This window comes from Muntiacus reevesi, chromosome 8, assembly GCF_963930625.1.
Source record: "Muntiacus reevesi chromosome 8, mMunRee1.1, whole genome shotgun sequence".
Taxonomy (NCBI): domain Eukaryota; kingdom Metazoa; phylum Chordata; class Mammalia; order Artiodactyla; family Cervidae; genus Muntiacus; species Muntiacus reevesi.
The window spans coordinates 82,034,670-82,050,758 of record NC_089256.1 but is presented as its reverse complement, the minus strand read 5'-3'; the positions used below and the strand labels follow the sequence as shown (position 1 = coordinate 82,050,758).

Genomic DNA, 16,089 nt, shown 5'->3' with positions numbered 1-16,089 from the left:
ATCCATTATTTTATATAGATATAAAATTGAATTAGAAAGGAAATATTTTTCTCCTCATAAGAACTTAGGATTTACTCTCTTTACAACTTTCATACATAACATACAGGTGTATTAATTATATTTATCATGTTGTACATTATGTCCTTCATAGTCATTGATCTTATAACTGGAAGTTTGTGCCTTTTGACTACGGTAATCCAATTCCTCTTTCCCCTTGCCCCCACCCCCACCACTTCTGGTAGTTGCAAATCTGATCTCTTTTTCTAAAGACAAAAATTGTCATTTCATTAATTGTACTAAGGTAAAACTCTGCTTCAAAAAATATAAATGAATTAAAATTCAGCAAATAGTTATTGGGGATCTGTTGTATAGAAGACTGTGTATTAAGGACTGTGTCCTAGATGTCTCTGCTACATAGGAACTTGCATGTCCATGTTTAAATCACTAATAATGATAAGTGCTATAATTTATTGTGAGCATTTTCCATAAAGGTACTTTCTTAAGTACTTAAGTATGTTTCACCTGTTTAGTCTCATGACAATTGGAGTAAATCATACCATCATTCTGAAGATGAGTAAGAAGCCTGGGGAGGTTAGATGATTTGCCCAAAATTAACAACAAAAGGAAGCCAGGATTTGTACCTAGGTCTGTGACTCTAAGACTTTAAATCTGTCATCATTATGGTTTCGTACAGAACCATGAAATGATGGCTTAAACAGAGTCAGCAAATTTTTTTTATGTAAACAGCCAGATTGTAAATAGTTGCAGCTTTTAGGTTGTATAGTTTGTTTTGCAACTATTCAGCTGTGCTGTTGCACAAAATTGGCCATAGATAATAGGTAAATGAAGGGCTGAGACTGTGTCCCAGCAAAACTTTATTTACAGATATTTGCCTCAGGGTCTTATTTTGCAGACCCCCAGTTTAAATAAAACAGTGAATCTAGGTGAGAGGACATATTTAGGCCTTGTGTATTAAGTGCTTTCAGTGATTCATACAGGTATCTGAATGAATGCACAGTGTAAAGAAGTTATCCCATTAATCTTTGGAAAATCTTAGTAAGTTTCAGGAAAAAAAAATGGACTGAACTAGGTGCCAGTAAGGATGTACAGAATGTCCTTGCAGTGAGGGAACCTATGATTGTGAATAGATGCAGTTTAAAATATAATCCAGATCCCTTTTATATTTTAATAACAGCTTAAAAACAGATAGCCACATCGGTGTTAGTATGTCCTGGTGCACACATAGGCATATGTGCTCTTGGAGGGGCATTAGATCTTTGATTACACATTGGTCCATGTAGACAAGAAGGAGGAACATACGGCTCCTCTGAAATTTTTATGGAGAGTAAATGAAGTCACACTATATTAACACAGAGTAATAAACAAGCATTCACACTTCAATAAAATGGAAATGGACTAAAGAGCTTGGTGACTAGAATCTTTAAATTACTTTTTAAAGCCATTTTATTAAGACAGTTATCTCCATCTTAAAAGGGTATAGCTTATTTTCTGTTTATGCAAGATCTGATTCTCTTAAGCCATTTGTTGATACATAGAATTAAAAATGACATTTTGGTTTGATCAAATGCATTTTGATCAGGTTTACATTGATGAGTGTTTATCAAAGACTCCTACTTAAAATTTGCTTCACACTAAATGTTAGTTCTTATTCCTAGGATAATGTTGTCTGTCTGTCTCCAAAACTGGCACAAAGCCTGGGAAACATGAACCAGATTTGTGTGTGTATTCGAGTAACGAGTGTCATCCACCTCATAGATCCAAATACCCTACAAGGTAAGTTTTAGAAACTGCCTTGACACTTCTATTTAAAAAGCAGTAATAAATGGTTAATGTTAATTTTATCAAGTATTCTCAGTAATATTGTTTTAAAAAATTAGTTAAAATCAATACTGTACAGTGTTAAAACACTGGAATTTTGAATACTTTTGGTAAGTTGCCCTTGTATGTTTTATTTTTTTGAAGAAAAATTTCTTTGCATTTTTAAGTTTTTATTAGTCTTATCCCATTTATTTTTACTGAACTGGACTTATTTACCTCTTTTATTTTTTATGACTATTTAAGTTCATTGTCAAATTTTAGTGTAGAGCGTATGTTTTAAAGTTTGGCACATTTGACTTAAAAGAAGACCCTGTATTGATAGGTGTCTCTCAGTACTTGGTTGCATCTCCTACTTGATCTTTTTCATATGTTTACTGTAATACAAGTTTTCTGTTATAAAGCATTGAATTTATTTTGATATTTTCTAGAAAGTCATTTAGTATCCTTAGCAATTAGAATTCATCAGTCTAAATTCTGTGTGCGGTATTGGGATGAACATCTGTCAGGTAGAAATTTGTTTCCCATAGACTAAACACCTAAGATGGCTTATAATGTATCAAAATGCCAGCACATGAAGCAGCTATACAGCTGATTGGATCTGATCTTATTTTAAAGGTGACTTGTTCAGTTCAGTTCAGTCACTCAGTCGTGTCCGACTTTGTGACCCCATGAATCGCAGCACGCCAGGCCTCCCTGTCCATCACCAGCTCCCGGAGTCCACCCAAACCCATGTTCATCGAGTCGGTGATGCCATCCAACCATCCCATCCTCTGTCGTCCCCTTCTCCTCCTGCCCTCAATCTTTCCCAGCATCAGGGTCTTTTCCAGTGAGTCAACTCTTCGCATGAGGTGGCCAAAAGTATTGGGAGTTTCAGCTTCGGCATCAGTCCTTCCAATGAACACCCAGGACTGATCTCCTTTAGGATGGACTGGTTGGATCTCCTTGCAGTCCGAGGGACTCTCAAGAGTCTTCTCCAGCACCACAGTTCAAAAGCATCAATTTTTCGGCACTCGTATTTTTGACACCTGGTATTTCTCTGACTCGCTGGGAAACTTGGGGTTGATGGATAGGAGTAAATGATGTCCTCTGCAGTCCTATGTCACTCTGGTTTCTGTTGACTTGAAGCTCCACAGTCACTGTATTAACTTCTTCCTAGTTAACACATTTGATGGCTTTTGAAATACTTCACTTCTTTCGTTTAATGTTCTGTGTTTCCTCTTAGTTGCAGATATTGATGGGAACACCTTCTGGAGTCACCCTTTCAATAGTTTATGCCATCCCAAACAGCTGGAGGAGTTTATTGTTATGGAATGCAGCATAGTCCGAGATACTAAACGCAATGCAGGTGCTGGAATGATATCAAAAAAGGTAAGTTCCATCCTGTTCACCTTCCTCCAATCCTGACTTACTGTTTTAGTCCCCCTCTCTCACTCTTTTTTTTTTTTTAAATTTGTTAGTAATTCCAAAATGTGGTTCCAAATAAGCTGACACCACATTCAGGTAAAAATGTGTTTTGTGTCTGTATGCCATCTGCTTTTAACACGTGGCCATTGTGGTGAGAACTATCAGACATACTGTCTGGTAAGTTAATTCTTTCTCTTTAATCTTAAAGTGTTATTATGAAAAAGTGTTTCTTTTACTTTTTGTATAGAAGGAGCAAATGAGAAGCTTAACCCTCTTTCACTTTTTAAAAAAATTTCAAACATTTTGAATTAAATATATATTATCACTAAATACTGAATGCTTCAATATGCATCTGTAAAACTTAGAAACATTTGCTCCATAATCAAAGTATTATCATACGTATCAACTATATAGCTTGCCAAATTTCTTCATTTTTCCCAAAGTGTCTTTTATGGTTTGTTCAAACCAGTGCCTAATTGGGGACTGACTGTACATTAAACTTGAATATTGTACCTCTTAAATATTAATAATAGTACCCGCTCTTTTTTTCTAATTTTTTTTTTTTATGATACCAACTTTCTAAGGCAACTAGGGCATTTATTTTGTGGATTTATATTCTCATTTCCTCATGATGTTGTTTAACTTGCTTTATAGTCTCTTATATTTCCTTTAAAAGTGGATCTGATTTAAATTTAGGTTAGTTTCTTTTTTGGTCAGAACATTTCAGAGGTGATGATGTGTACCTTTTGTGATATATCAAGAGGCAAGTAATGTTTGATTGTTTGATAACCCGATACCTCCATTGAAATTTTTGAGTTTTTTTCTCTTTGTTCCTGCCTTCTGCCTCCTCCTTGCTTCCCTCGCTGCCTCCCTCCCTTCTACTCAGATTGCCTCAGATGTAGCCAGTAGCAGCCTCTTCAGAATAGTTTATGTATGTCCTTTAAAAAAGTTTTTTTTCTTTTAAATAACTTTTACTTTTTTGTGGGGGTGGGTGGGAGAGGGGCTCCCCTGGTACCTCAGATGATAAAGGACCCACCTGCAATGCAGGAGACCAGGGTTCAATCCCTGGGTCTAGATCGCCTGGAGAAAGATTTTTTTTAGAACAGTTTGAGGTTCATACCAATATTAAGAGGAGGTAAAAGATTTCCTGTATACCCCTTGCCTCCACACATTGGTAGCCTCCTGCATCGTCATTGCCTTTCTCCCACCAAAAGAGTGGTTCATTTGTTACAATTTGTGAATAGATTTATGGACATACAATTTATGTCCACATTGATATGTTATAACCACACAAAATGATTACATATTTGACATTACAATGCACTCTTAGTATTGTATTGTCTATGAGTTTGGACAGATGTATTGATACAATGACATGTATCCATCATTACAGTATCATGCAGGATATTTTCATTCCCCATAGAACCTACTGTACTCTGACTATGCATTTTTCTACTCCCTCCTAACCCCTGGCAATCACTGTTTTTTTTTTTTTTTTTTTTTTTTTTAATACTGTCTCTATCGTTTTGCCTTTTCCAGAATGTCATGTGGTCTTCTCCTATTGTACCTGTATAGTCTTTTTATATTGGCTTCTTTCACTTAGTAATGTGTGTTTAAGGTTCCTCCATGTCTTGACTTAATAGCTTTTTTTTTGGTAATGCAAAGTATTGTCTTGATATCCCAGTTTACTCACTTACCTACTGAAGGATATATTGGTTGCTTCCAAGTTTTGGCAGTTGTGACTGAGTTACTGTAAACATTCCTGTGCATGTTTTTGTGTGGACATGAGTTTTCAGCTTCTTTTGGTAAATACCAAGGAGCGTATTTAATTCTGTAAGAAACCACCAAAGTGCCTTCCAAAGTGATGGTATCATCTTGCACTCCCACTACTGTGTATGAGAGTTCCTGTTACTCCACATCTTCACCAACATTTGGTGTTGTCAGGATTTTGGTTTTATCCATGTTTAGGATTTGGACCATCCTAATAGGCATATGATAGTATCTCATTGTCAATTTATATTTCCCTGATAATGCATGATGAGGAGTATTTGGTCATGCTTATCTGCTGTCTATATGTCTTCTTTTGTGAGTTGTCTGTTAAGGTCTTGGGCCCATTTTTTAAATCAGATTTTTTTTTCTTATTTTTGAGTTTTAAGTGTTATTTATGTATTTTGGATGATGTCCTTTGTCAGATGTGTTTTCTGGAAATATTTTCTCCCAGTGTAATTTATCTTCGTATTCTCTTGACATGGTCTTTCATAGAGCAGAAGTTTCTAATTTAATGAAGTCCAGTTTATCAACTGTTCTGTCATAGATCATGCCTTTGTTTTACTTACAAAGTCATTGCCAAACCCAAGGTCAGCTATATTTTTTCTTTTGTTATCTTCTAGGAGTTTTGTAGTTGTATGTTTTCCACTTAGGTCTGTGATCCATTTTGAGTTAGTTTTTGTGGAAGTTGTAAGTATAATGTTAGTTGTAATTTTTAAATAGATACTCCTTATCAAGTGAAGGAAGTTTCCCCTCTATTTCTACTTTACTGAGCGTTTTTATCGTGAATGAGTGTTGAATTTTGTCAAATGCTTTTTATCTATTGATATCATTGTGCGATTTTTTTTGTTTGTTTGTTTTTAGCCTGTTGTTAATGACTGATGGGATCCATTAACTTGATTTTCAAATGTTGAACTAGCCTTGCATACATGTGTTAAATTCCACTTGGTAATGGTGTACAGTTCTTTTGTATTTTGTTGAGGAGTTTTATATCTATGTTCATGAGAGATTGGTCTGTAGTTTACTTTCCTTGTAATGTCTTTGTCTGGTATTGACTTTAGGGTAATGTTGGGCTTGTCAATGAGTTAGGAAGTGTTCCCTGTGCTTCTGCCATCTGGAGAAGATTCTAGAGGAATGGTGTATCTCCCTTAAATGTTTGCTAGAATTCACCAGTGAATCCATCAGGGCCTGATGCTTTCTGTTTTGAAAGATTATTAATTATTGACTCAGTTTCTTAATAGCTGTAGGTATATTCTTAAATCCTTTGACATGACTTTCTTTACTAGTCTTTGAAAGCATCCTTATGTTTTGGGATAACACCACAACATTTAGGTGTTCTAAAATCACATTGTGTAGTTCTTACCCCAATATCTGAAATCAGGTATTTCTTCAAGCATGTCAGTCTGATTTCTTCTACTATGAAAGTAGTATTTAAGAGCAAACACTTATCATTTAAACACCACCACTTCCTCTCCAACATATATAAAGCTAGATATTATGTTTTTTTTTTTGTTTTCAGGAAATACATTGTTAGAATTTAGTGTTTCCCTGGTAGTTTGCTTTTATTTCTTTCCCCACCCAGTTTTCCCCTAAATCCAGGACCTGTCTGTTAAGTTTGGTTTTTTCCTCTATCTTTACCTCTTCTTTTTACCTCTTTGAGATTCTTTAATTCTATCTATAATTCTTAGTGTTTTGCTTTGAATCCCGTTTTACCTGGGTTTGTTTTTGTTAGTAAAAGGTATTGGCATGGCTATACTTAAATCAGCCAGGAAATTTGAAATGTCATTTACAATTGCTTGTAAAATTCTTTATTGGAAAGGGCCTTTAGTGGTTTTTTGCTTAAAAAGTTCAAACTTGAGATGATGTTTCCATGATAGTTTTTTTAAAAAGTTGTGCTTCAAAATAGTAGACATTCAGGAAATTAATTTGATGAAGATTTGGGTGCTGTTGTGGCAGTGGTGCTGCTGGGATTGTTAGATTATTTTCTATGAACTCTGGTGTTTTTAACCTTATGTGTAAAACATAAGGTGTTACTTAAGATATTTGCTGTATTTAAATGAAGATTCCCCTGCTTTTTAGTAGGTGGCTTCCCAGGTGTGCAGTGGTAAAGAATCTCCCTGCCAATGCAGGAGATGCAGGGTTGGGAAAATTCTGTGGAGAAGGGAATGGTACCCCACTCCAGTATTCTTGCCTGGAGATCCCATGGACAGTGGAGCCTGGAGGGCTATGGTCTACGGGATCGCAGAGATGTACACGATTGAGCACACGCACGGACGCACATGCTTTATTCTTTTTGCTCAGTGTTTGTTGGGTGATCTCCCTGTGAATACATTTCTTTTGAAAGTTCTACGTATGTGTTTGTTTTTAGGTAACAGTGTTAATGTTTTCTAGAAGCCTTGAATAAAATCTTAACAAAAATATTTGTTTTATGATTACTTATGAGTTTTTCTCTACTCACAGTTCAGTAATTGGTTAATTTTGACAGTGTTTCAGAGGTCTGGAAAGTCAAACACTTCTAATTTAAAATGAAAATCAGAAACCAAAATCAACATTGTATTTAACTTTTCTATGAGATGCTTTGTAAGTTATGCCTAGATTATTGAAGAGTTCATTTTCTTCCCTGTTAAGCATACCCTCGGGGAAGTCTGGGTACAGAAAACATCTGAAATGAATACAGATAAACAGTATTTTTGTCGCACTCATTTGGGACATCTTCTAAATCCTGGAGACCTGGTGTTGGGGTTTGTATTATTTTATATTATTTTAAACTACCCACTAGCATTGCAGATTTTCTCTGGGAACCAGCAGAGCTATCTAAAATAAAGTTGTTTATAAAGAATTTAAGAATTCTTAGGAGCCATATAGCTCACTTTATTATTGATAAATAAATTAAATTACTGATTGGACAGAAGCTTATAATTATTCCATTTTGGCCATTATCTTAAGAGTCATTTGTTACAAGATTTTGAGTAATTGATCCCTGAAATTGTATGATAAGATTATGTGTGTAGTTTTTTGGGGAGCAAGTGGTTTTTTGTTAGGCATACGCTGTAAAAATAAATTTCACTTTTAAAATATGGCAGCTATATATGTAAAGGATCTTTATGGGCATAGGATAGCCCATTCTGATGCAGAACTTAATAGGTTTGCCTTAAACATTACTTTTGCTCTTGGGGTTTCAGTTCATTTTACTGGAGAATGAAGGATGTTTTGTTTTTGTTATTTATAAATAAAATGGAGCCATCTAACTGAATCCTTACATTAGACTGACAGATACCTGTTTTGTTCTTTTACAAGAGTATGGTAAGGTGGGCAATAGTGGATGACTTGTGAAACTCAGAGATAGAATGCATTATTATCTTTACTATGATCTGTAGAAGTCTATTCACACACAATTTCTGAAGTGGGAAAGCATATTGAATGCTTGATCTTAGGAGGAACTGTTAGGTGATCATTTATAAAACAACATGGAAAGAGTAAGTGTGTCATTAATTGTTTCATTGTTTGCGTTTCAGGTTTGATTTGGTCAACTGTAACTTAAATGATGAGTATGTCAACAAAATGAAATCAGATAGAGTCCCAGATGTGGTAAGGCTTCAGGTTTTTCCCCCTGTTTCTTGTGTTCATGAGGATTAATGTAACTGTTATGGGGAAGATGCACGAAATCACACTTTTTGAAAATAATAAACTTAGAGGTTTCTTTTGAAATTGCAGTTAAGTTACAATAGCAAAATCTTTATGCAAGATTATTCTTTGATAATCTCAAAATCCAAGATTTATTGAGTTTTTTGTTTTCTCTTACCAAATTTTCATTGTGTCAAATTGCTTGATAGTATCTATAGAGCAAAAATAAATTTACAGCTAAAAATGATGACCTTTATTCTGTTCATTCTTTTAGGCTCAGTTTATTTCATGCTTTTTTCCTTCATTTTTTGGCGGCAGCTCATATAGATCTTATTAGTTCCCTGACCGGCGATCGAGCCCGTGCTTCCTATAGTGGAAGCGTGGAGTCTTAACCACTGCCGGGAAAGTCCCTCATGTATTGTTAAGAAGGCATTTAAAGTTAACATCATCATTCAGGTTTGAATATAATTATTAGTTGAAAATAATCTTCACAGTATTAAGTCTTAGAGAAAGTATGTTACTTCCGGGAAAAAAAAAAGTTGTTAAGTTTTAACATGAGTTTATAAGAATCAGGAGCAACAGTGAATGTGAAATGTGAAAGGCTATCTCCTGCTTGCTTAACTTAACATTTTAAAATAAATCTTGATCTCTTTAGCTGTGGGCAGAAAGCGAGTCATGGCATAAGAAGGACTCCCTCATCACCCAGTTGTGCTTTTATTAATTAATAAATTAGGAAATAGAAACATGGTTTAGGTGTAAGTCTAAATAGGTATTTCTCAGAGAGGTCATAAAGAGAAGATTAAAATGGTCTTAGAAGATTTTGTGAAATTATTTTATCTCCACTTTATTAAATTGTTCCAGGATATATAGTTGTGAATATATATATGTAGTCTATAAGTATTTATTAGTAGGAATATGAGGGAGAAAAATTGTCTTCCTTTGATAATGTTTTAGAATGACTTACCTGAATGGTAGCAGAAAACTGAACTTTGATGTAACAGAAGGAAAAAACCACCAGAAACATGAAATTTTTAGTATAAAAAAGTCTCGGTCACTGGAACATTTCAGTAAATTTAGCAGTTACACTCATAAGGCTAAATGCATTCTCATAAAAAAAATATTAAGTACATTAATAAAAACATTGAAAGTTCTGACACTGCTTCTTGATCTGTACTCCTTTCCTTTGAGATATAACCACTGTCATCAGTTGGCGGTCTTTCTGACATTCCCATAATCTTTCATTTAAAAAATTTTATTGGCTTCTGAGGTCCTGTTACTTAGTTCTCATTTTTTGTAATTTTGCAAATATTTCTGTAGGTATTAATCAAGAAGAGCTATGACCGTACCAAACGTCAGCGTCGTAGGAACTGGAAACTGAAAGAGCTTGCAAGAGATAAAGAAAACATGGATACAGATGATGAAAGGTCCCCCTTCGTTTATACTTTTTATGTTGTCTCAAAGGAAATCCTTTTGATGAATCTTTATGGTTTTTATATCATCAAGAAATAGTTAGCACACGGTTGCTTCTTGGACTCAATATTAATTTTGTTTTCTTATCAATATGTTGTTTGGATCAGGATGAGCAGATATAATGACCTTTACCATAGACCTAGTTATTTTTTCCTAATTTGTGACCTGACAATTGCAGTGTTGTTCTAGATGATTCATTTAAAAATATAATGAGTTCTTGTGGGTCCAGAGTATAATCCACAAGGTATAATGATAACCTTGTGGATATCACAGAGAGCAAATGAGTACTTAGTGACTTAGTGTAAAAGAAAACAGCTCTTTGATACCAAATATGCTGTTTTCAGTTTAAGGAGAAATGAAGATGCTGTGTTCTAGAAAAATTTATTGGATGATTGGAAGAGTGGCCTTAAGGATGACATTAATAATTTTGATATTTACGAAAATGAAAAGTTTAAATGAAGTTGTGTCTTGAAATGTGAGTGGGAGACAGCAGTATTTCTAAAAAATAGTTTCAGTGTAGTTTAAAATAAGTACGTATGTATAAACATATAATATTAAATAGATACTATAAGTACATATTTGATTGTTTCATCTATAGTCTTAAAAATGTTTGTATTTCAACTTGGCTATACATTTTTGGGGGGAGAGGGTAAAGTATGAAGGGGTCTTCTCATTGTCTTATATTTAATATCCCCTTATATTCAAGTGTGGCTTCCCAGATAGTTTAGTTGGTAAAGAATCCATATGCAATACCGAAGACCCTGGTCGATTCCTGGGTCAGGAAGATGTGCTAGAGAAGGGATAGGCTACCCACTCTAGTATTCTTGGGCTTCCCTTGTGGCTTAGCTGGTAAAGAATCTACCTGCAATGTGGGAGACTTGGGTGCGATCCCTGGGTCAGGTAGATCACCTGCAGAAGAGAATGGCTACCCACTCCAGTATTCTTGGCCTGGAGAATTTCATGGCCTGTATAGTGATTGGGGTCACAAAGAGTCAGACACGACTGAGCGACTTTCACTTACATTCAAGTGTGTATTGTTTTTTATTAATCAGGTAATTTTGAAGGAAAATATTTTTCAAAAACCTGTCAGTATTTATTTAAGATCCATATTTGACCTTCAGTTATTATTTTTAAAGATTTTAATACTTGGAACACACTTACCTTGTAATGCTGAAAATGAAGAAGACATTAACGTCATACTTTTTGGTAAAGGAGAGATACTTAAATGTTTCTTTATCCTTCTGTAGGCAATACCAAGATTTCCTTGAAGATCTTGAAGAAGATGAAGCAATTAGAAAAAATGTGAACATTTATAGAGGTTGGTGAATAAGGAGTATTTAAGTTGTATCTTCTGTAAATAAATAATTACTGCAGTATGAGTATCTTGATATCTTAAACTTCGATTCCATAAATGGCTTTTATTATATGTTCTAAAACTACTCTAAACATTTACCCATCTTCCCCTAAAAGAAAATCCCAAACTTTCACAACAGTAAAATATTGTTTACTTTGCTACATTTATGTAATTTGCATCCTAGCATGATCCCTCAGTATGCTGACCCCTGTACACATGGGTAGTTGTTCATACAGTTATGCAAGTTCAGTCATTCAGTGTATATTTAAATGCCTGCTCTGGATGTGATATAAGTGCTACAGGTACAATATGGTTAAATAGTAGTAATGATGGGGAGGGCAGGTATTTGCATATTTCCATATTTTTATTTATTTGAAATTCTCTTTATATATCGTCTTAGATTCAACCATTCCTGTGGAAAGTGACACAGACGATGAAGGAGCACCTCGAATTAGTCTGGCTGAGATGCTTGAAGACCTTCACATTTCTCAAGATGCTACTGGTGGCGAAGGTGAATCGATGATGACATGAGATCATGTATATGGTTTCCACATCTGTAGGGTCAGGATGTTGGACAAAATACTTTTACTTTCTGTTCTGTCTATGCCTTCACAGTGAGAGAAGAGAAATTTAGTTTTAAACCTGAATAAATGCAGCTATTTCAGTTGCTCACTTGAAGAACTGAAAACAATTGATGGTTTTGAAGTTTTAGATAAAAAATTATGGAGAATGGAATTATTACTGAAATTTAGGCCATTTACAAATAGAAGTTTATTGGCTTGCTTTTTTTATGAGACATTAGTATTTTCACATACTGTATAGCTCTGGGTTTAAAAGCTTGCAAGTTGTGATTCCTTGGAGGTTACCTAAACCTTCAAGCACTAAACACGCTTTTACATTCTTTTTATATTGATTGCTTTAGTGGAAGAGCATATGAAAAGTCATTTTCAATATGAACTTGTAGGGTACTTTAATCTACTTTAGATCATTTTTATATCCTTGGTATAGGAAAATTGGGGGTTCAGTTTATAATTGAACATTCAGTAGGAAGGTTACCTTTTTTAATTTGTAATATTTATATCTTCAAAAACTGTTAAGCTGGGGATAATCTTACTTTTTGTTGCAGAAGAAGGTATATTTAAAATATTTACAAGTTATATAGCAATCAGAGAATTGAAAGGTTAAATAATAATTTATTCCTTAATTGTTTTGGTCTGTGCCAGCAGCTTAGTGTTGTAGCTGCTTATGTTATGAAAATGTCTTCCTGTCTACAAGGATTTCGCTTTTAAAATTTTGGTTTACAAATTGAGAAGGAGTTCTGTCTTTATAAGTTTGTTTCATTGAACACATCACCATCAAAAAGAATGTTAGAATCCAGCATATGGATGATGAAATAATATAAGTGATCTTGCTTTATAAAACCATGAATCAGATTTAAATAGGAAATACCTTTCATATTCTTGAAGGCAAGGCATTGATTTGGTTTTTAAAGTGTTCCGAAAATGAAGTTTTAAGATCCTATTTCTATAAGCAAGATAACTAAGCATGCCAGAACTAAGAGCCAACTCATAAATTCTGTATATATCACTAAATAAGGAAGTTGAGTAAGTGCTGAATGGAACACTTTCCTATTTAAGATTTGACTCCTTAATCCTAAAGTTATGAATAAAGCCTTGTTCCTTCTAAAGTGACTTCTTTTCTGTTTGCATATTTAAAGTTTTTACCTGTGGTCTGTCTTTATCTCTTCTATGTCAAGACTTTAAAAAGCATGAAAATAAAAACAATCTCCCCCTTTTTTGTGTCCTTGAAGTGATTATGTTTGTGTCATATTTAAGTTTCTTCTAGTTTCCTGAGATAAAATTAGTGTTTCTTATTTGTTTTGATGTCGTGTCTTTATGAGTAATGAAATCTGTTGGTTGAAAGAAGGCTGTGACAAGATGACGGAATATAGCTGAAAGAAAAGCTGTTAGCCAAGAGTGTGCACAGTTATACTGCCTTGCTAAATCTGCCACTTTAGAGGATAGTTCCCAGGCTTATGGGTCCCAAAATGCTCTTGTTGATGTCCCAGAGTTGATACGATTTGGGAAATGCTGGTATTAATTGGAGCCACAGAAACCTGATTTATAACCCAGTTTATAAATAGGAATAATTTCTAAGTCAATGTGATTTTTTTATAGCCAGATCTGCATGTCAAGCCACTATTTTATAGGCAGAAGGCCCTTGATGAGCAGGGAAGCAGTCGAGTGGAGAGTTGCTTCAGTAGTTAAGATGCTTAGCAGCATCAGGCTAGTTCCTTGCCACAGTAGAACCCAGAATTCAGGTTTTGTGCTGGGACACCGTTCTCTGATCAGTTTTGAGTAAGTATCAAGAGCTTTCCCATGACTCTTAATTTATTAAGTGTGTTCATGGTGATTCTTACCTTTAGATAACTTGATCTGTTATTTTTAGCCTGAAGGATGTTTATTTTAAAAAATAATTGAATTTTGACATAATTTCAGACAAAAGTTGCAGAATAGTACAAAGAATTCCTGGAAACCCTTCACTCAGATTTGCCAAATGTAAACACAACCTTATTTTTTTTCTTTGTCTTTTAAATTATGTTTTTTTTTTCCTGAGCCATTTATGAGTAACGCCCTAAATACTTGTTTTTTTTCCCTCTCCAAAGCAAGAAATTTTTTTACATAATCACAGTGCAGTAATCCAAATCAGAGAATTAACATTGCCACAATATTGTTGTCTAATCAGTGGACTACACTGAAATTTTGTCTTTTATCCCATCTATAATAAAGTCCTTAATCTAAGATTGTGTTGTGTGGAGTTCTCTTACTGGACTTCTTTGATCTGAACCTGCTCCTGAGTTTTTTTTAAAGTTGTAATTGGCATTTTTGAGGAGTCTAAACCAGTTTTTGTAGAATGGCCTCAGTTTAGCCTTGTCTGATATTTCCTCAAAATTATGTTAAGCCCTTTTAGCAGGATTACCCCAGATGTAGTGGTACAATTCTCATTGCATTGCATCAGGAGATGTATGCAGTTGATTAGTCCAGGTGTTTTCAGACCTTGGGTTATTTTAAGTTGGTTTTCTATTTGAAGGGATTAAAAGACTTGACCCTTTGCAGTTGTTATTTTAACTTGATTTTTCTTTTTAAATTCATTAATTTATAAATGGTGAAGCATATGCTTTGATATATAGTTCTTTGAATTTTAATGTGTATAGATCCTTATAACTGCCACAACAATTAAAAAAAATCCTGTCGTCCTCCCCAACTCCCCTGAATTCCCTTTGCTACCCCTTTGTTTTCAAACTGTTCACCTATACTTCACCCCTGCCAACTTCCAGTCTGTTTTTTATTTAACCTTCAGTTCAGTTCAGTTCAGTTCAGTCGCTCAGTCGTGTCCGACTCCTTGCGACCCCATGACTCACAGCACGCCAGGCCTCCCTGTCCATCACCAACTCTCGGAGTTTACTCAAACTCATGTCCATCAAGTCGGTGATGCCATCCAACCATCTCATCCTCTGACGTCCCCTTCTCCTCCTGCCCCCAATCCCTCCCAGCATCAGGGTCTTTTCAAATGAGTCAGCTCTTCGCATGAGGTGGCCAAAGTATTGGAGTTTCAGTTTCAGCATCAGTCCTTCCAATGAACACCCAGGGCTGATCTCCCTCAGGATGGATGGGTTGGATCTTCTTGCAGTCCAAGGGACTCTCAAGAGTCTTCTCCGACACCACAGTTCAAAAGCATCAATTTTTCGGCAGTCAGCTTTCTTCACAGTCCAACTCTCATATCCATACCTGACACTGGAAAAACCAAAGCCTTGACTAGACGGACCTTTGTTGCCAAAGTAATGTCTTTGCTTTTTAATACGCTATCCAGGTTGGTCATCACTTTTCTCCCAAGGAGTAAGCGTCTTTTAATTTCATGGCTGCAGTCACCATCTGCAGTGATTTTGGAGCCCAGAAAAATAAAGTCTGACACTGTTTCTACTGTTTCCCCATCTATTTGCCATGAAATGATGGGACCAGATGCCTTGATCTTAGTTTTCTGAATGTTGAGCTTTAAGTCAACTTTTTCACTCTCCTCTTCACTTTCTGCCATAAGGGTGGTATCATCTGCATATCTGAGGTTATTGATATTTCACCTGGCAATCTTGATTCCAGCTTGTGCTTCTTCCAGCCCAGCGTTTCTCATGATGTACTCTACATAGAAGTTAAATAAGCAGGGTGACAATATACAGCCTTGACATACTCCTTTTCCTATTTGGAACCAGTCTGTTGTTCCATGTCTAGTTCTAACTTGCTTCCTGACCTGCATACAGGTTTCTCAAGAGGCAAGTCAGGTGGTTTGGTATTCCCATCTCTTTCAGAATTTTCCACAGTTTTTAACCTTAGGGTTTGCTTTTTCCAAAATATGTGATATAAAATCATTATGTATGAAATCAGTATGTAGTCACTTAAGTCTGCTGCTTTTCAAATAGCATGGTGCAGTTGAGATTTGTCTAAGGTGTGGTATGTACCAAGAGTTTGTTAGTTTTTATTTTAAATACTGTTACGTTGTTTGGTTGTACCACAGTTTATCCATTCTCTCGTTGAGACACCATTTGAATTTCCAGGTTTTGATGATTAGGAGTAAAGCTC

The 16,089-nt window shown here is 35.2% G+C and overlaps 1 protein-coding gene across 1 annotated transcript in view; it reads left to right on the top strand.

Annotated features, from left to right (window-relative positions):
* Nucleotides 1-13,252, top strand: part of NMD3 (NMD3 ribosome export adaptor) — a 39,011-nt gene extending 25,759 nt beyond the window's left edge. Inside the window, exons 10-16 of the mRNA XM_065943064.1 lie at nt 1,677-1,794; nt 3,062-3,207; nt 7,639-7,751; nt 8,526-8,598; nt 9,952-10,058; nt 11,352-11,422; nt 11,859-13,252. Of these exons, the coding sequence (XP_065799136.1) occupies nt 1,677-1,794; nt 3,062-3,207; nt 7,639-7,751; nt 8,526-8,598; nt 9,952-10,058; nt 11,352-11,422; nt 11,859-11,989 (759 nt within the window). The 3' untranslated portion in view covers nt 11,990-13,252. The remainder of the gene's footprint in view (nt 1-1,676; nt 1,795-3,061; nt 3,208-7,638; nt 7,752-8,525; nt 8,599-9,951; nt 10,059-11,351; nt 11,423-11,858) is intronic.
* The last annotated feature ends 2,837 nt before the right edge of the window (nt 13,253-16,089 follow it).